The sequence below is a fragment of the Tachypleus tridentatus genome, chromosome 9 (genome assembly GCF_004210375.1).
Source record: "Tachypleus tridentatus isolate NWPU-2018 chromosome 9, ASM421037v1, whole genome shotgun sequence".
Taxonomy (NCBI): domain Eukaryota; kingdom Metazoa; phylum Arthropoda; class Merostomata; order Xiphosura; family Limulidae; genus Tachypleus; species Tachypleus tridentatus.
The window spans coordinates 33,714,960-33,738,160 of NC_134833.1; the positions used below are offsets into that span (position 1 = coordinate 33,714,960).

At 30.9% G+C, this 23,201-nt stretch overlaps 1 protein-coding gene across 5 annotated transcripts; it reads right to left on the reverse strand.

Moving 5' to 3' along the window:
• Positions 1–137: 137 nt before the first annotated feature.
• LOC143225031 (G patch domain-containing protein 4-like) lies at positions 138–23,201 on the reverse strand. 5 transcript variants are annotated; one of them, XR_013013574.1, is made up of 8 exons: positions 23,054–23,200; positions 22,158–22,231; positions 19,343–19,435; positions 17,077–17,172; positions 11,736–11,815; positions 11,228–11,278; positions 2,089–2,248; positions 138–407 (listed from the first exon to the last, which is right to left on the reverse strand). XR_013013574.1 is itself a non-coding variant. In XM_076453693.1 (7 exons), the coding sequence occupies exons 1-7, from the start codon at positions 23,100–23,102 to the stop codon at positions 2,242–2,244; spliced, it is 450 nt and encodes a 149-aa protein (XP_076309808.1). In that variant the 5' UTR covers positions 23,103–23,200; the 3' UTR covers positions 138–2,241. The 5 variants fall into 5 exon arrangements, 4 of the variants coding, with proteins under 4 accessions (XP_076309808.1, XP_076309805.1, XP_076309807.1 ...); XM_076453693.1 differs by having other exon boundaries at positions 138–2,248; XM_076453690.1 differs by having other exon boundaries at positions 138–5,741.

Below are 23,201 nucleotides of genomic sequence, written 5' to 3' on the forward strand. Positions count from 1 at the left end.
TTTTAGCCATACATGTAAGCATACATTAATTATAAAAACAAAGAACCTTAACAGCTATAAAGGATTTGATCTCAGCTAACAGGTATGAAACACTAGTTTTTATTAAACTTGGTAAAAGAGAATAAGCCTACACTTGTATAAGTGTAGTAAATTTTATTCAAGAAAAAAACTATTACATGGATTTTTTTTTTACATCAAAGATGTATACAAATTCCTAGTTTTATCATTGGAAACCAGAAAGCAATAGTACTGAATTTTTTAAAATAAATTACAAGAAAACTAAAAATAGTAAATTGATTTTGAGATGAAATTCTTATAATACACAATCCAACACCAGACTGCTTCATAGACATCAACTCTCTTACTATGGGCTTAATTATGGACAAGCTGTAGTATATGAAGTATTCCTGCAAAAAAAACTTGTAGTACACCGATTTTCAAAAGAAAAGAAATACACAAACATTGTGAACTTCGTTTGTGACAGTTGGAAAAATGAGAATTATATTACCATGCAGTTGTTTTACTGTGAGGGTTTTAAATATGAGTGGGCCTAGAATTCTTCTTTGGCCGATGTCTGCAACTTGTTGGCAGCAAATGGACAGCACATAACCCACATTTTAAAATAATATATTCAAAGCAATTCAAATGTACAAAAATCCTTTATATCATAGGATAGCACAGTTTTATCTAAAACTCTAAGTAATTCCCATTTTGATAGGCTGATTCAATTAATCTAGAATCCAATTGAAAAGATGAACTGTTTCTCTATACTTTATCACAATAGCATTAATGAAAAATTTACTTACACTACCCTGTGAGTTATCAGTTATATTCTGAACTTCACGTAATTGTCTCCTTTTCGTCAGTCTGTGCTCACAGGTTCTAATTACTTTAGAACGTTTGCCAAATATTGCCCATTATTCACACTTTGACTAACTTCTTTCTGATTGAACTGTGCTTGCTTGGTTGCCCATATTTATACATTGCATACAAAGGCCTTAAAATTTCTCTTAATTATGCATGCCTTGCTTTAAGGTAACTACTCATTTAAGACCATGAGAAAAATACTGAAGACTCAAGTAACTTGGTATCTACAACAATTGAATCCCACACATAATGTACAATTCCTATGAAGTTACACAACCAAACTTTCCAGAACTGTCACCTTTGAAATAATTCTTTTGTGATGAAAAGTGAATAATAAGTAAATATTAAGTCAAAATAAATTACACACTAAAAAGTCTTGTATATTCAACATAAACTCTAAAAAAAAAACAAACTGAAAGCATTACTAAACATTGAGAAATTCTACTGTCATCCTTCTAAATGATTATTTTTGAAATTTGTTTTTTTTTTGTTAACAACAGAGCTACTGATGTGACCAAAATGGGTTCCCCATCAGTTATCTAAACCAGTTATGCAACAAAATGTTTCAAAACCCATGACTCTTGGTTATAGGTTGCCATAAGTTGCACGTAAAAATTAAAAACATCAATATTTCTATTAGTCATACTAAATTACTGCAGTAGTCATGTATGTTTTTTTTACACAGAAAATGATTTTGTAAACCTTTTTGGTCAGTTTTTTGTATTTAGTATCATAACAGGTTGCAACATTGTATCACTATGGTGCAATATGTAGACCCCATTCTTTAATGAACAGTAACTGGAGGGTTTAAATATAGTGATGAATAAAAATATTACAAAAAATATATATAAACCATTTTTATGGAAAACTAATTTTAAATACTCATGTTTCAAAAATGAAGATACTTCCTTTTTATATTTATTCTGAAGCCATCAGTTAGTGTATTATATTTACTTAGAATGCTTCGGAACAAGAAGTTTCCTTCAACTAGCCAGCACAATATGCAAGGACAATACACACTTGACTAACATGGAATTTTAATAACCAAGTCAGAGTAAGGAATGCTAATTTGATAACTAATTTATATTTAAAAAACAGATTCACATATTTATCATGATATAATTACTCCTACAAACTAAGTTGCTTAAAATACATTGTTTAAAGCATTTTAAAATACATTTCATATACATATATATTTATTCTTACACATTTATAACTTACTATATTCCCCTGGAAGTTGAGAAGTTTATTACTTTTTTAAATACTTGGAAGTTGAGGAGGACTGTTTGGTAGCGCCATCTCTCCTCTAGTCTAGCAAGTAACTGTTAGGCTCTTACAAGGTATGGATAAATACGACTTTTCACTAACAAGTTCCTAATTGCTGTGAAAGCAAAATGAGAAAATCTGAGTTTACTTCTCTACATATGTTTGTTGAGGCAAGCTTTTAGTATATATAAAATCAGAAACTGAACAATTTCTTCAATTAGAACCAGTATACAATGTTTCAATTTAAATCTTTTTAATTTCAGTGGTATTCTATGTAACTTTAACAGCAAAAATATCAATAATCTAACACAATCAATCCAATTGTGAGAGCAACCTTTTCCTTTATTACTACTCAACTAATGGTTTTACTGTTTAAGAAAGCACAGTTTTAACAATCCAAATGAAATGTTTCAACAGCTTAACCGCTGGCCAATCAGTGTAGAATGAAACAAGTATTCCGTTTGAATACACACTAGTCAAATTGCTATATTTCTAAGTGATACAACTGTTGAAATGGGAAACCGTTGTTCTCTCATGCTAAATGGATTATGGAAAGCATTATGGAGAAGTAGTGTTTTGAATATGACAACCTTTTGTAATGGAGACTATGCTATTGTCATATATTGTGAAATGGTTTGTTTTGAATTTTTATGCAAAGGTGCAGAAGGGCTATCTCCACTAGCCATACCTAATTTAGCAGTGTAAGACTAGAGGGAAGGCAGCTAGTCATCACCACCCACTGCCAACTCTTTTAATAACGAATAGTGAGATTGACCAACACATTATAACACACCCATGGCTGAAAGGGTGAGCATGATTGGTGTGACAGGGATTTCAAACCCGAGACCCTCAGATTAAAAGTTGAGTGCCTAAACCACCTGGTCATGCTGGGCCTCTTCATTAAAGTACTAGAAGATATGTTCAGTTTCAGTGCAAAGCTACACAATGGGCTAATAATGCCCTATCTACCACAGAGACTTGCACCCTAGATTTTAGTGTTGGAATTCCATGAACTTACCACTGACCCATTGGGAGGAACATTCTGTTTCATAGCTAACCCTCAATTGGCATCTAAATGTATTTGATTACACAAACTTTGAGGTAATCCTTTCATGTGCAAGTTTCTCCCATTATCATGGAGATCATTGAAGGTTCCCTGCTTTGATACATTGTGCCTTTTGACTTGTTACTGTTTAACAATCTTGCTCTATGAATATCATTCCTCAGAAAGAGCTGTGATATAGTATTTCAGCTATAAGTCTATCTGTAACTAAATAATATTTCTGAATGACCAGGAATTAGCCATGAAACAAACACAAGGATTCTAAACATATTCATGTCCGTCAACTGAGTGAGAATGTTATCACATGCAATTCGTTCTCATAAAGTTCAGTTAACACAAAGCACATGAAATTTGACACAAGATTTGTATTTGCTTAACACTGATATAAAAATGATAAAAATTTAAAATAATTCAAACAAGATAAACAAAAGCCCAAATATCATTATTAAAAGGATTTCACAGGACCTATTGTTGCACAAATGTACCATGTAATCAGGTTTCAGCTTGATTAAGCTTTGTTGTTCAGGTTTTGCTGCACTTAATAATAATATAATTCTCCAACTTTATATTGCTAACTATTATTTGGGCCAAAATGTAAATTCTCAGGTCTCATTCTTAGTAAAGTATCCAGTTTCTAGTAAGAACATTATATGAGTTGCTGACGGCAAGATAATAATAAACAATAATTGTCACATTATTCAGTTTGATTATATATTTGCAGAATCACTCCATGCATAGAATATATCACTAATTAATTGGAATTTATTAGGTTGTCAGCCACATATTTTACTTTTTTCAATTTTAACGTGTGTAGAAAATATGTACAAACTATCAGTAAAAGGTAAATGAAAATTAACACCACCTATGTTACATAACCCATAGATGCACTGTGAGACAATAATAATTTGTGTAATAATTTTAGTTTAACATTTTTCAGAAAAAAGATTAGTTGTTCAATGATTAGTTGTTTCTTGCTGTAAAATATTCTGTGGCACCTTATTGTTGCTGCTTTTCAACATTAAACTGCAAATTTTTGTTCCATCTTAAATTGGCATGACAAGCATAGTGCAGTCAATAAAGCAATCTAATTGTGCATAATTCAGTTAAGGCAAGTTTACCATATCTACAAGTTCATTTCAGAGGTCTCATTTGAGGGTAAAGGGCAGTCAGTACTTCTACTAAGACTACTTTTTCTGATACTTTAAATGACTTTCTCTAAAGGCTTTAAATATGTGCAATACTTAACTGCATCTTTTAAACAACTGTAACAATAAAAGAAAAAATTAGTGGCAGAAAGGCACTTTTAGATGTTTAATACTTTTGCATAATGTTATGAACAATGCAAACACTGTTGCTCTTACTAAATATTCTTGTACATTTTCCAAAAGGATGAAACTTCTGCAAGCTGCTTAGAAATATTTTTATTATTTGTTGATGGTTTGTTAGCTTTCTGTTCTTAAATGTTTTTATTTTTCTAATATAGTTTACACAAGAACTAAGTATACATTGCATTAAAAAACTATGGAAATAGTATGTAGGAAGAGACAGTAATTAATTTAAAAAAACGTTCAGGATGTTTATTAGCACCAAAACTTTAACTAGAAAAATCTGTTTATTATATACCCATTGCAGAGAGATGCTCAAGAACATTATCATCAGAAGATTTCACAGTATGATAAAGGTGTGTTTGACAAATAAATTACATTTCTTTTTAAATACACTAAAACTCATAAATGTCTAGCTAATCTTAAGTCATGTCTCAATATAAAGAACAATGATGGAAATAGGCTTTAGAAATTTTTCTTCTAAGAAGTACTGGTGTATTACTAACAGTGACATTTGTTTGCTGTTGGAGATGACCATCCCAGTTTCTAGTAGCAAGTAACATGATGTGGTATGATCTCTCATCTGTGACAATTCAGTGTTGTTTCTAAAATATTCCATTTCTAAGAGAAACAATATCAGCCAAACTATTCATTGTAAATTATACATATTTTTTGTGCCTTAAAAATAAATTTTTGCATGTAGTACATTTATACAAAAGACAATGCAATTGCCATGGAAATGATAAAATTCTGCACTTGCATACAAACTCTGAAACCTGTTCGAACAGTTAATTAACTTAAAAGTTTTGCTATGTAATAGGCACGTAGGGTTTGTATGCAGCTTAAAATAAAACTAAGAGTGAAACAAGTATAATGATTTAAAATTTATTGGCCATAGCTAGATGAATTATGATCACCTTTTACTACATTTCTTTGTTGTTTTTACATCACTAACACTAAAACTGCACAAGTTATGTGAAGTCTTTCTTGCATTCTTTTTTTGGTTCGACAGATCTTGCTCTGAGCAAATCCGTTTCTTTTTTGTCCTTATGTCTTTCAAGTCAGACACTCTATTCTTTTTCTTTTTTGCATACATTCTATTATCTTGTTGTTCCACTCTCACAGGAATCTCTTCTCCATTCTGTAAGGCCATATATGCTCTTTCTTGTTTCTCTATTCTCTTCAGTTTACCATTCATCTGGTATCCATGCCTTGCTGCTCTACAAAATGTATTTAGTTTTATGTTTCAAAATTGGTCCTTATTTCCATGATGTAATATATTTCACCAAAACATACACTCTCATTCTTTCTCTCTATTTGCCTCTACTACTTAATAGAAATATAGGGTTACCAAAATGTCTTGCTACTGAAATGGTTTGAAATCTATGAATTACTTTCTACAGATTATGAAGTTTCTGTAAATATATCTTATTTTTTTAAATGTAATGGCTGAATGAGTTTACAGCTTTGAAATTCTGAAAAGATTGCACTGTGATAATTTTTTTTTTAAGAAACAATTAAAAATACTTACCTTTGCTGAAGATTGTTTATTAACGTCTTCCCGCATTCATTTAAAAATTTTTATATACAAATTCTAACTGTATATTTTATTTGTTTTGAAAAACAAGGCACACAATTTTGCAGTGGTATATAATTTTTTATCCTACCATGCCAATATTATAAGCAAGACAACTTTTTTAACACTCCTACAAAAGACGTTTCCAGTCCTGATTTCCCCAAGCCCATTCCCCTGGCTGTGGTTTCACTAGATAGTAGATAGGGACAGTGGGAATCTCGTTAATCCATTCATTAATGGATTTAAATGGCAATTTCATTTAAATACAAAATTATTAGCCTAATATTAATAACCTTTCAAGTTGCTCTGGGGCCTATTAGGCCCCACTTTTCATAGGAGTGTTAAATATTAATTAGAAGGTTTTGTTTGATGTGAAATAGGTTTTAAACCCATTTATATTAATTTTATTTTTATCAATTCTTTTTGGTTATTTTGTTCCCCATTCAAGCAGTTATTTAGATTGATATGGCCTAATGCAATCAAAACCTAATACAAACTTATTAGTGAAACAAAACTTGTTACAGTAGAGAGTAATAAAAGGATTTAAAAAAGTTTATTTCATCTGTTTCACACACACACAAAACTTTTCTCACCATACTCCCACATTATAATTCAAATGTATTATATTATAAATCATGATTTTTGTAAACTTTATACAAAACAACTCAGAACTATTATTTTTTCTTGTCACATGTCACCATTACTTTTCTTCTACAGAAATCATGCTGCACAGATGTGTTATTACTCTCACAGTTCAAAAAATGGAAAACATTTTCATGACATGTCAAGGTCAGTAGCCTACAACCTTTTGAAGGAGAAACAGAGGCAATTACATCACACTACGATAACCAAGATTGAGGAGCAATGGCTCGCTAAAAATCAGTAAAACTACATTTATATTAAGGTTACCAAGACAAATTAGTGTTTTGTTCAAAACTATTATGAGTTGTGCTACAGGTGCTATGTCATCCATAGAGAAAACTGTAGAGTGAATGTTAAAAGTAAAGAAAGGTATTCTAGCAGTTGGAAACTTATACAAATAATAATAAACAAAATTCATAAGAACATGTAGAATTAGACAAAAACAACTTGTTCTTCAAATATTTTAGCAGAACAATCTTATACAATTCAGGATTAAGTATGTTTATGATTAAACAGCCACTAATAACATGGTATAAACTTAAAGCCAAATGAATAATATTTGAAACTTGGCCAAAATAAACTTGCACATTTTCTCCACAATGGATTTGCTAAATGCAAGTTTTCAAGTTCATTTAATAAATGCAACGTAAAATGAACCCAAAAGTTTACATCTGATAAACTGTTTCCCACAGCAGGTCTCAAACTATTGTTATTGCCCTATAAAAATATAGGAGTGATTTGTGTGTTTAACAGAAGCTTTGCACCAGTTCTAGTGCCAGAACACACATGGTTATTCCAATTAAATGTAAATTTTGCATCAAGTTTGTTCATAAATTTTATAAGAGATACAAATAAAACAGTTATCAAAAACCCAATCAAGATATTTTTATGTCAATTGTACAAGAAAGACAAATACAGGGTGTTCGGAAAGCCACTGTGCAGTTTTGTAATCATATTTTATTCAGTCTATTTCAAGCCAGCAACTGATAGCAGTGTTTAGAAACAAAATAAGAAGGATCCAGGCCTGTATTGATGCCAATGGGGTCACTTTCAACATTGTTTACAATTGCCATTCATATTTACCTCTTGTATTCTATATTGAAACATGTCTGTTAGTAAATATATAAGTGCACAGTGACTTTCCAAACACCCTGTATATTATTTCATATAAAATTTATGCAGAAAAGTTTGTTATACTACAAATAACTACAAAACAAGACTTAAAACTAGCCAAAAGTCATTATTTAGAAATATGAACCATTTTTCATATATGTAAGCATTTTCTTCACATTAAAATATAAATTGTTCAAGATTATATATTTAAAAATGGCTGATATTGGTGAAGAAGGCACTAGTAGAGGAGCGAACAACATTTCAACCTTCTTCGGTCATCATCAGGTTCACAAAGAAAGAAAGGGTTACTGACTGGTAGCTGACCACATGTTTGAAGGCAATTGTGTAACTGAGTGTAGGAATATAGAGGACATGCTTAGATGTTTGATTATGTTTATTAATATTGGTATAAAGGTGTTCCTTTGTTTATTTTGGGCTTTAGTTGTTGTATAAGTAAGGCTTCTTTGATTTTGCATTTGTTTCTTTATTTAGTATTTGGGTGTTTTCTATGGTTATGTTGTGTTAATTTGATTTCCAGTGTTTGAAACTGTGTGAGGGTGACTCTGTGTTCTTTGAATCTGGTTTCCATTTTGCTACTTGTTTCTCCAATATAGAAGTTGTGGCAGTTATCACATTGTATTTTATAAATAATATTGGTATTGTGTTTGTCAGTGTAGTTTTTAATAGTATAAACATTAGTTTTGTACCTGGTTTTGGAATAAATTTGGTTTTAATTGGAATGTCATATTTTGTTGCTGGTTTTTGCCAAATGTCAGTTACTTTTCTGCTCATGTTAGGAATATACGGTATGCAGCAGTATATGGTTTCATGAGTTTTTAAATCATGGGGTATATTTACTTTTGTTAGTTGATTTTGCTTTTTGTCTAGATGTGTGCGTATAATGTTTTGACATGTGAAAAAAGAGTAATCCAATGATGATAAGTTTGATGGTGAATTATAAAGATGGATATTTCATCTTTACCTGATAAATAGCTGTATTTACAAAGGTTTGACGAAAGTAGCTATTGCTATGCTGCACAAACCAAGTGCGGTGCAATGTTCTGTGGAGAGCATCCAATGGGGGAGTCATGTTATAATTCTACCATGGACCCTTTATTCACAAAACATCATGAGCACAAGGAATATTGTGTCAACATAGGCTGACCCCTCCCCTGTAATTTTAAACCAGATTTACATGAACCACATAAAATGACCCACATTATGAAGAAAAATTCAGAAAATTTGAAAAAACTTAACATTCCACTATGATTCATCAGCTAAACTGAATTTTCACTATTTTACTCACTTGTACATTTGCTTAAAATTTTCCAAATATATTTGGATTAATACAATAAAAGTATCAACCAATGTAAGTTACATAAATTAAAAGCACTCACGAAAAAAATTAAGTCATATATAGCAGTATTCTAGTAGAGGTTGAATCTGTCACAGGAATATATATACAGGGTGTTCAGAAGATCACTGTGCACTTATACATTTATTAACAGACATGTTTCAATATAGAATACAGGAGGTAAATATGAACGGCAAGTATAAACAATGTTGAATCAATACAGGCCTGGATCCTTCTTATTTTGTTTCTAAACACTGCTATCAGTTGCTGGCTTGAAATAGACTGAATAAAATATGATTACAAAAGTGCACAGTGACTTTCCAAACACCCTGTATAATCAATGTACATAAATTAGTCTTATTTAACCTTATGGCTACATGATTAAAGACAGATACTTCTCATATAGAGAATGATATACAATTCAACAACACTTACAATAACTAAGCTTTCTTAACATATCTTAACAACTGGTAAAGTTTTAAATACGTATTTTGTACAGCATGAGGGTATTTGAATTAAGTAATTTAACTAGAGATATTATATTTTTATATGGTAGTTATTTGCATTTAGATTCAATACTTCAAGAATTATCATCAATTACTTGTGTAATGAAATGTTTAAAATTAAAACCAGGGAAAAACACAAGTATCTTAATTTTTCATCTTGAAAAATATTCTTCATTTTATTAATTGTAAGTTTTACTTTTTCACAGATGGTTTAAATTTCATTTCCCTCTCCTATCCTTGGTTTGGGCAGTATTAGGGTATCACCGACAGACACTTTAGTCTTTATCAGAATGTTAGGCTATTTGCTTACTACACTAACTTGATAAACTACGGCAGTTTGGTTTATATTTCAAAAAAGTATTAAATCTTTCCAATACACATTTTAAAACATAACACATAATTAATACATAAAACTAAAACCTGAATAAAATTTAATTGTCTATCTAGCTAATATATTTATAGGTGAGAAATAACACTCACGTGCTAGCAAGGGAAAAAAAGTTGTAGCAATGCCAAGAGCAGTTTGACAAGTTTGGGATTCTTTAGGCCAATTTCAAAATAACTATCAGAGGACTGTATTTTAAAATATGTTGTTTCTTTTGGTTATAAATATCTAACTCAACTAAACATAATTAGTTAAGAAATTACAGCTCTATGTGTATCTGTTGAGAGCTGTATGAAACCACAGTTCTATGTGTAGAAAGCAGGCATAGTATCTGTTGAGAGCTGTATGAAACCTATTTACTTTTCTCCAAATGTGCTCTAAGAAACTTGAAAGAAGGATGTGTAAACAGAGCAATTAATCTAGATTATATGTATACGTGGAAGGTCAGTGTACATCAAGAAATATCCAAAGTGCAGAAGTAACATTTTGTTAACTTTTGAATGAAATTGAAATTTATGGACATTTCTTCATGGTTTCTTTTGAAATAAAGAAATTAAAACTTGGACAATATAAAACTTTGAACTGAAATGTAAAGTTTAATGCTAATTTCATTGGCATACATTGTTTGTAAGATTGCTTAACTGAATTTTGAACGTGACAAAGTGAAATCTTTTGACATGCACAGAACAAGGGTGCCAGTAATCACAGGGATAAAAGAAAAATGTTTGCAATGAAATACAGATAAACTTTCCTGATGTTAGAAAAACACGTAGGTTCAAGAAATCTTGACAGAAATGAAATAAAAAACTGATAAACCTTGTAGGGTTTTTATTTCATTTCTATTAGGATTTCAACGTGATATCTTAGTGGTGCTAAAATGTCACTATTATAAGATATATCAGTTATTTTGATATTTATGTGCTTATGTAGATATGGCTGATACCCAAGCTTTTTACACCAATTTTAAATGTTATTTACTGATTACTTTGAAATAAATCATTTTTTCACTTAATATACAACATCAAACCATCATGGTACACAACAATATAAAAGAAATGTGTTTGATTTTATATAATTCAACTATTTTATTACAAAATACCAAACTAGATGCACATATAAGAGATACATACTTGTGGGCAGTTCTTCCTTTACATTTTCTGAACACATCTTCATCAGTTTCTCTGTAGTAAACAATAAAGTGTTTTTATAACATTTCAATGTTTAGCTTACCATACATAATTAACCTTTTTTTTTTTCTTCCATAAATCTTTAAAAGTTTATCTTGCAATTAATCAAAACAACTAAAATAAAGCACTTTTGAAAAATATTATTTTGATGCAATACTTGATGAACAACCTTGGCACTAATTCTAATTTTAAACTGTAACACCTAATCATTGCTAACAGATTCATAGAATGTTTAGTACACAAACTAAATGTCATATTACAAAGCTTGACATCAAACATAAATTTGCACAATGGCTATCTGTGTTGTATCCATCTTAAGGTTTTAAAACCAGATTTTTAGTGTTATAAACCGTCAGACTTATGAGTGAACCACAGAGGGCCACAGGGGTGAAGAATAGAGCAATCAATTTTTAATTTAAAATCTTCATTAATTACTAAAAATGATATTCACTTGGAAATGAAATCTTCATCTTCACTCTTGTCTCCACCACCATCACATGGTGTGAATGTATTGTCATTCAGTGTACCTACCTATACAGAGAAATAGTGATAAATGTCAAAATGTATTACAATAAAAAATGTCTAATAAGCTTTTTCACTACTTCTTAACAACCAAAAATTCTACATTATAAACTGGAGTACAATTTTTGGAGTTAATGCTTGTACACAACATATTTCTCCAACAAAACTATATTTCTATTTTGATATTACCTGAACAACTTGTTAATGTTAAATGACCTCATACATTAAAACTTTTGATTTTCAAATAAAATGTTTATGCTGGTTACTAACACATTACCCATATGACAGAAGTATTAACATTTATAAACAATGAACATTTAAAACTCTGGCATCTATTAATTTGACACTAAAACATCAACTAAACAAGAACTTACGTTTCAATATGCAAGACAGAGATGAAAGTATAAATAGTACGCGAACCCTGGAGTGTAACCATGAACAGTATGTAAACCCTGGAGTGTAACCATAAATAGTACGCGAACCCTGGAGTGTAACCATGAATAGTACGCAAACCCTGGAGTGTAACCATGAATAGTACGCGAACCCTGGAGTGTAACCATGAATAGTACGCAAACCCTGGAGTGTAACCATGAATAGTATGTGAACCCTGGAGTGTAACCATGAATAGTATGTGAACCCTGGAGTGTAACCATGAATAGTATGTGAACCCTGAAGTGTAACCATGAATAGTATGTGAACCCTGAAGTGTAACCATATTTATTAATGTTTTTAATATTAGCAGTAGTTTTTCAAGAAGCTAAAAAAGTATGATTTCAAATTGAACAAATACATGTTATTTGTCCATAAACAAATATCTTAATTTTAATACATTAAAGTTAAAAGCTAAGACTTAAGCTTAATAATCAAATTCACTCTTATGTCATTTATATTTTCAGACACCTTTTTAAAAAAATTTGCATCATATAGTGATTCATTTTTTTCACCTTGGTGATAAAAATCTGATGTCATGTCTAGAGCCATTTCAAAATTACAAAAACTTGGAGTTGTTGCACACAGTTTGAACCAGTCACAATTTGCATTTGGTTAAATTTAAACTGTTAAATATTTTCTAGTTTATTTCATGCAAATGAGAGTTAAAAACAATGTATTTTCTTCAACTATATTAATTATTTTACTTAAAGAACACTTTAATTAGTAATTAATCCAGACCAAAAATAGAACAAGTCTAACCCACTAAAATGTGCAAATGTTTAACAATGACTGATGCAATGTTCAGTGAGTTAAGGAATTTAATGTAACAGACAGTGACAGATTTAAGCTTAGGCAGCTTAGGTAACTGTCAGTGTTCCATGATCTACAGGGATAAATAACAAAAAACAAACAAACAAAAAAATTATAAATCAAATGAAATATTTTATGTCAATTCTCTCAATATTGGTTTGGCCAGGGACTGACCCTTTGACAATTTGTACAAGTATATAGTTTTACTACTATAACTTTCAATACAGTGTGGTATATTTGACAGATGTTTCATAAATAGAGTAATTTTTAATGAAGTACCTTCACTAAAAATTTATCCATGAACATATACATAGTATTTTTTACTAGTCCAAGTGTAAAGTAATATTTATATTAAGATTAAAAGTACTTAGTGTCAAAAGTCTCAAATTTCAAAAGTATAATTATTAAAATCTCCTAAATAAATTTCAAACTTTTTTTTTTTTAATAAGTAAAATTTCACATCTTATCTGTTATATCCTCTACCCTAACTCTATACAGGACTGGTCAGTTTGACAGACCTTATAATTACCAAACAAAATTTAAATTACCTCTTTTTCTTTCTAGAATGACTTCAAATTGTAACATGAGACTACATTTGTTCATCCTAAGTAAACTCACAACAGTATACATCTATTTATAAATAAATATTGTTTTACTGCTCTTTGCACCATGTCAAACTACTACAGGAGCCATTAAAAGTTGTAGCTCTCTAATGAATGTACAGTTCATGTCATGCTATGAAATTATACTATGCACAAATTATTACTTTTGAGCACACCTCATGAAAAATTTCTATTATTATTACTTTTGTACCTAATTTAGCATTAAATAACTTGAAAAGATGAAAGTCAGAGAATATTGTCTGATAAATTTGATGACTAAGGTGCTGAATTATGTGGTCATAGTAAGTATAGTTCAATTCAGAAGCATGACCAGGTGCCCAATTTCATCATGATGATGAAGACACATGGGACACTACACAATCACCAAACAATAAAATCAGTGATGAAGTACTTCATGTTGTGGTTGACCAACCTGTCACTGCATTAAAATACAACCTTGATGCACACAAGTATGATACCTAATTTGAACTTCTTTGCAAATTAGTACATCTTTTGTGTCAAGAAATGTCTTGTCCAGTTTTTCCTGAATGGCATTGAAACCTGTACAGAAAAAGACTTGATCTAGTTTTCTACATTGGCAATTCCAGAGCTTCAATATTCATTCATATAATCTGATCCATTAAAATCAATGGAGTTAAGAATGTTCCTCTTTCTTCATACACATGCTCTTATCCAAACATTTTCTAATGTTGAAATAGTACTTAAAATAACTTGTCTATGATTATTTCAGACTACAGCAGGAAGTGATTGTTTATGAAATTGAAATGAATAAAAATTGAGCACAGGAACAGAATAGAACAAAGTAGACTAAATAGTCTGTCTATAATGAACATAGAATGTAACATACCTCAAACGCTATGCTTTTCAAACCTCATTATTGAATTCAGTTATAATAATGCCAAAAAAATATTTTATCTTTATACACATATATGGCAGCAGGTTCTAATAAAGTTCACTGACAAATGAATAATATATGTTTGCACACGTATTTGGTTTACCTAGATTATTTTTAGTGTTACAAGTCTATGTGTATCATTAAACTGTTCTCAGGAGTATATGCTTATTATTATGATTTTGACAGCAAAGTTGACTCAGTTTGCTAGAGATCAATAGGTTTATGATGAGAAAAGAGATGGCTTCTCTTCTTCTACCATCCAGGGTCCAAGCCATCTTTAGTCTATCATCAATAAAGGTAATATTAAAATCATCATAAATGGAACTGCTGAAGTTCTACTCTGATGGAAAAATCAAATGATCATATTGAGTAATAAAATATAGATTAGTAAGTTACACATGAAAATTCACATAACTGGTTTGGTTTGCTTTGAATTTCATGCAAAGCTACACAAAGGTTATCTGTGCTAGCTGTTCCTAATTTAGCAGTGCAAGACCAGAGAGAAGGCTGCCAGTCATCACCACCCATCGCCAACTCTTGGGCTACTCTTTTACCAATGAACAGTGGGATTGACCATCACATTATAACACCTCACACAGCTGAAAGGGCAAGCATGTTTGGTGTGACAGGGAGTCGAACCCGAGAACCTCGGATTACAAGTCGAGTGCCCTAACCACCTGGCCATGCTGGGCCAAAAATTCACATGAAACGAACTACACAAGTAATTTTAAACATCATATTTTGTATGACCACGTATTAGCTTTCACAGTCTTTTTGTCTCAAGTCCCTACTAGCCAAACTGATGATTTTTCAGAGTATCTATACTCTAGACATGACATTTCATCACATTTATGGGACTAATGGCATGATGATAGGCTTTAAATGTCCTAAATTTTTATAAAATACTGTGGAATAAAAAGGTAACATTTTCCTTACATAAAAATATATTTCAGGTCGATACTTACCTTCCTTCATCACAAAGAGCAATGACCTCAAACACAGTCCCTTAACATTTTTGTCCATGCCATAAGACATAGACAAAGTTCCTACTCCTTCCTACATGTGGTAATTTGTACTGTGCGAGCATTACTAGACTACAGCACTACATCAATAGGAGGCCAACACATTCTCCATGTGCAGTAATACCTGTGAGCACTAACTAGTAGGTGAACAAATGCTCATTCTTGACTAGACAAAGAAAATGCAATGCAAGTGAGGAGAAAGTGGGTGAGTGGTATAAAGAAGTATCTGAAATACATTTGTGGATAAAGAAAATGCTTATTTCAGAAATGTTACCGACTCGCTTTCCTACACCACTGAGAGCTTGAATCACGCACTGAAGATGGTGGAGGGACTGGTGCAGACACATTACAAGATTAGCTTTTAATGAAAACAGCATCAAAAAGGGAAAGCCCAAAGTGTGACATCTATGAAGCAAAGGATAACCTAGTTGCGAGCAGCAATCGGTGTGAAACCACATCCACCTCAAGCAGAGAATATTCTTTGTCCCACAGGGGTAGCAGAGCAAAATATATTGTTCTAGGGACCTTTTGCTTTGTTCGAAGGTGTCACTGAGGTGGACAGAATGTCAGATTGCTTCAACCATTGATAATTTCACAGGCAGCCATTTGAGCATGTGTGTGCAGTGCAGCTTGGGCTTTAAGTCAGGCCATTCCATATCGGAGAAATATGCAAGATACTCAACAAAAACAATCAAGTGTAGAAAGTAGTATCCCAGACTTGTTCCCCAAGATGAACCAAAGACCCTTATAGTTTCACCTAACCACTAGGAATGCCTTAGTTCATGTCCTGCACTGCACTACCAAGTAATTCCCCAACTCTACTTTCCAAACAAGAGGAGCATCTATGTAGTTTTTTACTAGTGCATGTGAGGTAATACTTGTTTGTGGTCCAGAAAGATGAGTAGTGTTTCTGAATAATGCTTGATTTAATTGGTCTGATAATTTTGTTTTTGTTTATAATATTTGGAATAGCTGTTATTTTTAAATGTATGGATAAAATATCTATAAACGTTTTTCAAGTACTGATGGTTTTCTAGTTTTAAATACAGAAGATGAACAGCAATCAGTCTGCAACTAGCATTATTTTAAACTATAATATTCTAGTCCACTGTCACATTTTAGTTTGTCTCTTTATCAAATATACATGTCAATATATAAAATGGGTAGTTCCACACTTCAGGAGTGGGTCTAATCCAAATTACTACACAAATCAGACAGGAATGACATTTTTAGCTTTGAATGATATTCATAATATCATAATGATGTTAATCAATGACAAAATTTAAAATTACTTATGATTAAAGTTTGACATTTTGTTGAGGAAAATTATCTAGCTTTAAGTGTAAACAAATCTAGAACATTGTGGAAAAATACAGAACTTTTGGGTTCTTGCACTAATCTAATTTGGGAGGAGTTAACTTACAACAAGTTTGTACTAAACTAATTAGAACATTTTTATCAACTTATGACAGTTGCTTTATTACTTACCTTTATAAAATTTACATAAACCTTTTCTTTCTTTTGGACTTTTTTTTTGGTAGAAATTTCAAAGGATTTGTTTCTCCTTTTCACAGACACTCCTTTCTAAAACAAAAAAATCCAAGACATGTCTATTTCTTCACCTCCAATATTCAAGATAATAACTATTGTAGTTTCAAACTTTGAATTTGTTTTTACACAGTTTCAAACCCATGACCTCTCACATACAAAAAGAATGCTCTACCAATCGAGTTACAAAGCTAACCCATAGCAACTGCTAGTAAGGCACTTTTTTTTTTTCAGTAATACAAGCACAATCAGATATTGAGTGCCAGTGTGGTTATCCTAAACTTATTATTTCCTCAGCTTGGGTTCAAACCCAAACCTCTCACATACTGGGGGTAATTTACTAGAAATTGCTCATAAGTCACTTTTCAACAACGTTGTTATGACAGTTGATTAAAAAAAAACACAAAACTACTGGAAATGCATAAAAGTGACATATAATAAAATATTTCAGGAATATATATATCAAATATACCTTCTCTAATTTGCAGTTTAAATATAAAAATATTATTTGTGTGCGTTTTATTTTGAATTTTGTACAAAATCATACAAGGGCTACCTGCATTAGCTGGCCCTAATTTAGTAGCATAAGAAAAGTAGTCACTCATCATCACCAGCTCTTGGGCTATTCTTTTACCAATGAATAGTGGGACTGACCATCACAATAACACCATTACAACTGAAAGGGTGAATATGTTTGATGTGACAGGAATTATTTGTGTATGTTACACACAAATATTTTTCATGACTTAATAGTTTTTACTTAGAATAAAGTTTTATAATATTAAGTTCTTTCTTAATGAAAGAATAAACTTTAAACTGCCTTTATTCTGAATGTATATTGTATGAAACATGTTTACTATATTACCAAAAATACTGAAAGAGTGCTTTGAGAAAGATATCTGATAGAATGCACTATTATTCCTTTTGAAATCAGTTCTTTCTGTTCAAAATATTTCACTAATTTTAAAGTTCAGTTTAGGGTTTTTTTGCCTAACAAAGATAGAATTTGGATGTTAGTTATCATAAACCTTGATGTGCAGTTTGACACTGGATATGGCCCATTCCCCCAATGCAGACAGCTATAATACAATGTGGCCTTACTAATTCTAGCAACTATTACCAGTAAGCCACACTTAGACAAGATAAAACTAGCCTATTCCATGACATCACCCTCTACTTTTCATGACTGGAATGACAACTGCTGTGCAGTCATATCCAAAGTGTTTACCAGGTTGCCAAGAATTTCAGACCCATTTATGGAAAGCAAACAGTGAATATCAGAATTCAATGTTCCATTTGTTAGGTTTTCAAAATGATCAAGGTTCCGTGAAAGCTAGTGCTTTGCATATCAAAGCTTGTATTGAATAAGGAGTTGTAAGTTTAAAGAAGCTACACTGCCATTTCTTTAATAAATTATCCATGCTGGACATAAATATGTAAATGTGGCCTGAAATATCCCAGAGAGTAACGAAACATAAACCTTATAACCCAAGCACTTTTGAAAGAGATTGGTTTATAGGGTTTCTATCAAGACTTCTTGAACCTACATGTTTTTCTAACATCATGAATGTCCCAGACAATAGTATTACCAGAAGTGCCTCAACTTACCATTCCTGTTTTAAAATCCTGGAGATGTTTTTCTTTCGTCATTTTGACTACAGTTAATTGTCTATATCAGCTGCTGACCTTCCGGGCTTAAAAATAAAATCTTTGTTTCCAGTTTACAATCAATACTATTTTATCACTGAGACACATTGTTTGTTTTTTAACCAATAAAATGTTGATAGGGGTTTAAATATCTTGAAACCTTATAGTTACTTCATCAATCTCTACCACTGACATAACACATTGCATGTTTGTTCAGCTATTATTATAACTCCTTGAAATATTCAGAATACATCATTGCCATTCATAACACTTCAACAATCTTTTTTTTAGGTCTTATAAATACTAAACAGTACTACAACATGGAACTGACAGCATATTTAGTAGTGATTTTTCCATTACTAGCTGATGCAATGTTCTAGTACTTCTAATATTGAAATCTAATGTCAGTATTCTTCAGAATACAAGATAAGAAAAATATTTTGAGCTTTCTTGCCTCCTGAGGCTAATAAAATTTAGAAAGTAATTGTCTTTTAAGAAACAACATTAAAACAATATTGTAACTGCATACCCAAAAATATTAAGTGAAAATTTCACCTACCTCTGAATTAATGAAATCAAAGCTTTTTGCAGCATTGTTGAAGACCTGATCCCACCATTTAAAACTGAACTGTTCACCTGGTTTATGGCCTACCTAAAATCCAAACAAGTCATGATCTTACGTAATACTCAAACACAGGAAATGTCAATAATATACTTGACTTGTTTAAAATTTGAAATAGCTGTCTGGTTAGCCAATTTTATTTAATTAAATAAAATACAACCTGATCATTCCACACAAATAATGTAATGCAATTCATCACACATACACATCTATTGAATATTCACTTACAATTTACACATACAAGGTTAAATATAAAAATAAAAAAACACCATGCTAGGAGCCCACCTGTTTGAAATTTGTTTGTTGTTAAGTGCAAAGCTACACAGTGGCCTATCTGGGCTGCATTCCCCACAGGATCTAAATCTGGATTTTACTGTTATAAGCCTTCAGATTTACTAATAAACCACAGATGGGCCCTGTTTATAATAAGTTATTCTTAATTCCATGAAATTTTCATGTTTAATACATGCTACTAATTAGAAACCGAGATAATTAAGTATTTATAAAAAAAACTCAACAGAAACGTTCCTGACATCCATTGTTCTCCAATCCCTGGACATTTATAAAATAACTCTTCATATTACATAAGCAATGTATGAGGATTCACAGAAAATTTTAAATAACACAATAAGATTTAAGAATTCTTTGATATGCAAGACTAATTAATATAAACTTTCAGTTATTTTAACAAACTATTACAGTAACTATAAAGTGTTGAAGTTTAATATTTTGCACAGAAGCAAACCAAGTTAATTATTTGAAGTTTCACACAGTCTTTGGGTGAATCTATTACATTCACATGTACATTCTTAAGGCTGAAACTGTTTGTTCATGTCAAATTATGAATTTGAAATAGCTTTACTAATATGGATGACATATTAGTAAATAATGTTTAAAATGGCATTTTTTTCAATGTATATTACAGTATTTGAATTAATTAACATACCACAGATCCAACAAGCTTGGAATGGGATATGTTTCAAATTCTGATCCTGAAGTAAAAACTGAGCTAATTAGTTTACACTTGTATTGTTTCTTACCATCAAATTTCAACCTTTCAACAGAAGCATAAGCAAGAATTCATAGTGTGAGAAATACACCCAAAAATAAATAACTTAATTTGTTACTAATAACTTTCATTATTACTAAGTTAAAAATATAACAGCCTTTCATTATAGAAATAGATTACAAGGTTATTAACATTCAAACTGTGAACCATGCTCCAATTATCAATAACTGAGGAACTGCTATAAAATTAGGTATAATTTCATATGAAAAGTTTATTATAATGCATGTTCCAATTTACTGGTGTTTGAAAGTGTTTTAAGTATTATTGCTTGCTCTAATTAATAATACTATTTGCATATATTACTTTTAAAATACTTACAGTTTCCTATCTATGGAGTTGTCTTAAATGGTTAACACAATGAACCATATAGCAACAGCCACATGGCTATATACAGTAAGCTTACTTTGCAGAAGCACTATTGTAGTCAATTACGAAAAATTTAAGCAAAACAAATCTTCAACTAGTCTAACACCAAGCAGGTAAATATTTACAGCCTATTTAATATAAAGTTATTGATGCCAAATAAAATAAACATAATAATAAACAAAGAGCAAAACAGAAAAGAGTGACGTTAACAAATCAGTAAGAAAATAAATACATACCTTCAACTGTAACAAAACGTTACAAGAGAGAATTATCATCAAATACATCTTTCAAACAACATTGTTGATTAATTAAAACACACACTTTGGACAAAAGCATTGGTCAAATGAATAAATACTAATTATGAAAGAAAACAATATATAAACAAAGAGAAAAAAGAATAGAGTAACAGCAATACTTTGGCTGGAAAATAAATATGGAATTTCTCACATCTTGTACATTAGCCCTTTTGTATATTTTATTGATGTGACACAGCTGATAAATATACATCCTCACCCTGGCTCCATCATAATGGTCTGCCTTAGTGCATGGATAAAGCTGCTTCGTGTAACTTTTTTTTTCAATACAACAAACTTTTTCAAATAAAAGTATAAAAGTGTAAAGATAAAATTTTTAATGCAAATTATATTTAATGCGTGATTACTGTTTACCACCTCATTTCTGTTAACGAGAAAAAAACCTCCGACTGCTTAAATGTTAACCTAATGAACCTTCAACTGTTTAGAATTATCTTCAAATTTCTAGCTAGTGAATGAACATTCAAACAGTTCTGTATAAAACGGGCATTCCACATCACTTTGAATTGTGGTTCAACATCATTTACAAAGTTATGGCATTTTTAACAGTTGAGAGTATTCCATGTTAGCTGAACTTTAAACAATCAATGGTTATGTCCAAGTTACATTAATTAGCAAGGCCAAACTTTAAACAATCAGTGGTTATGTCCAAGTTACATTAATTAGCAAGGCCAAACTTTAAACAATCAGTGGTTATGTCCAAGTTACATTAATTAGCAAGGCCAAACTTTAAACAATCAGTGGTTATGTCCAAGTTACATTAATTAGCAAGGCCAAACTTTAAACAATCGGTGGTTATTTCCAAGTTACATTAATTAGCAAGGCCAAACTTTAAACAATCAGTGGTTATGCCCAAATTACAAATTATTACCTACTTATTCAATATGAAAATATAAAACACATGGCATTTATTAATATTACAGACATAACATAAAATACTTTAAGAAAATAACTGTAAACAAACATTTACATTAACTCAGTATGACTGAAAAGAAAAACTTACCCCATAAGTATCAAATTTCAGTTTTGGTTTCAAAGCAGTGGAAATGCCATTTTCATTTTTCCCAAGTCCTTTACCTATATTATAAAATCTATTTGTGTATTTTTCACTCAATAATTACATATATTGTTTTTGTAAATATTTGGAGAACAACTCCACAACTATCATAAGACATACATGCAAATGTTTTATTTTTGTATGACCTGATGATACAAAAATAAAACAATGATATTCCCATGATCTGATTATTTAAGAAGTTATCTATAATTCACACTAATTATAAAAAAAATAAGTCCTCAGTTCCAGTTCTTGTAATTCAGGAATTACAGATGTGTAAAAATTGTATTTTTCCTAAACTTAAAAAACAAAAGCCTGTACAATACGAATCAGCCTTATTACACTAGTAAATTATAACCATGGTAAAAGCAACATTCAATTTTTTACATACCAATATAATCATTCAACAAAATATTGTGAATTACAGCTAACGTAGTAAGGTTTTAAAACTGCAGTGAAACTTGAAAGCTGTTGTAACTTATAAATCGTTAAATATAGTTAATTTTTTTCGACTTCGGGTCTAAATGATATTAGATTTTCCCCCACACTCTAACAGTAACATCGTCATAAGTATTAAGTTATGTCCGTGAAACCCTAACTTAAAAAAAAATAAAAAAAATGCGTCGTTTAAGATTTAAATTTCTTACCACACCGTCTCAGTGTCTTTAATTTGCAAGTGAGATCCGAATATGATTGTCTCACTCTCATTGGTTTTAATTTAATTTGAATATGCTTCTATAATCAGACCATCATAAAATACCTATAAATTATACAAAGTTTCTAATGCTATTACAATAAAATGTAAAACTTCATAAAAAGGTAAAAAAGAAAAAAAAAATTACCTTCTACCCATCCAAATCTTTTCAACTGTTCTCGTGCAAAATCAGCCATTCTCGCTGATTTTAACGCTCTCTAGTGGAATAGATATTTCTTGATGACAAGAAACCCACTCGTAATAAAAATGTATCTCAGAACGGCTGGTATGGATAT

Bases quoted from the DNA above. Each gene is read 5' to 3' on its own strand.
- LOC143225031 (XM_076453690.1), bottom strand. From the start codon at position 23,102: ATGGCTGATTTTGCACGAGAACAGTTGAAAAGATTTGGATGGGTAGAA. The intron at 11,279-11,735 runs GTGAATATCATT...TGTTTACTACAG, and splicing joins GATGAAGATTTCATTTCCAA to AGAAACTGATGAAGATGTGT. The intron at 5,742-11,227 runs GTATGTATCTCT...TACATTTTGTAG, and splicing joins AAAGGAAGAACTGCCCACAA to AGCAGCAAGGCATGGATACC.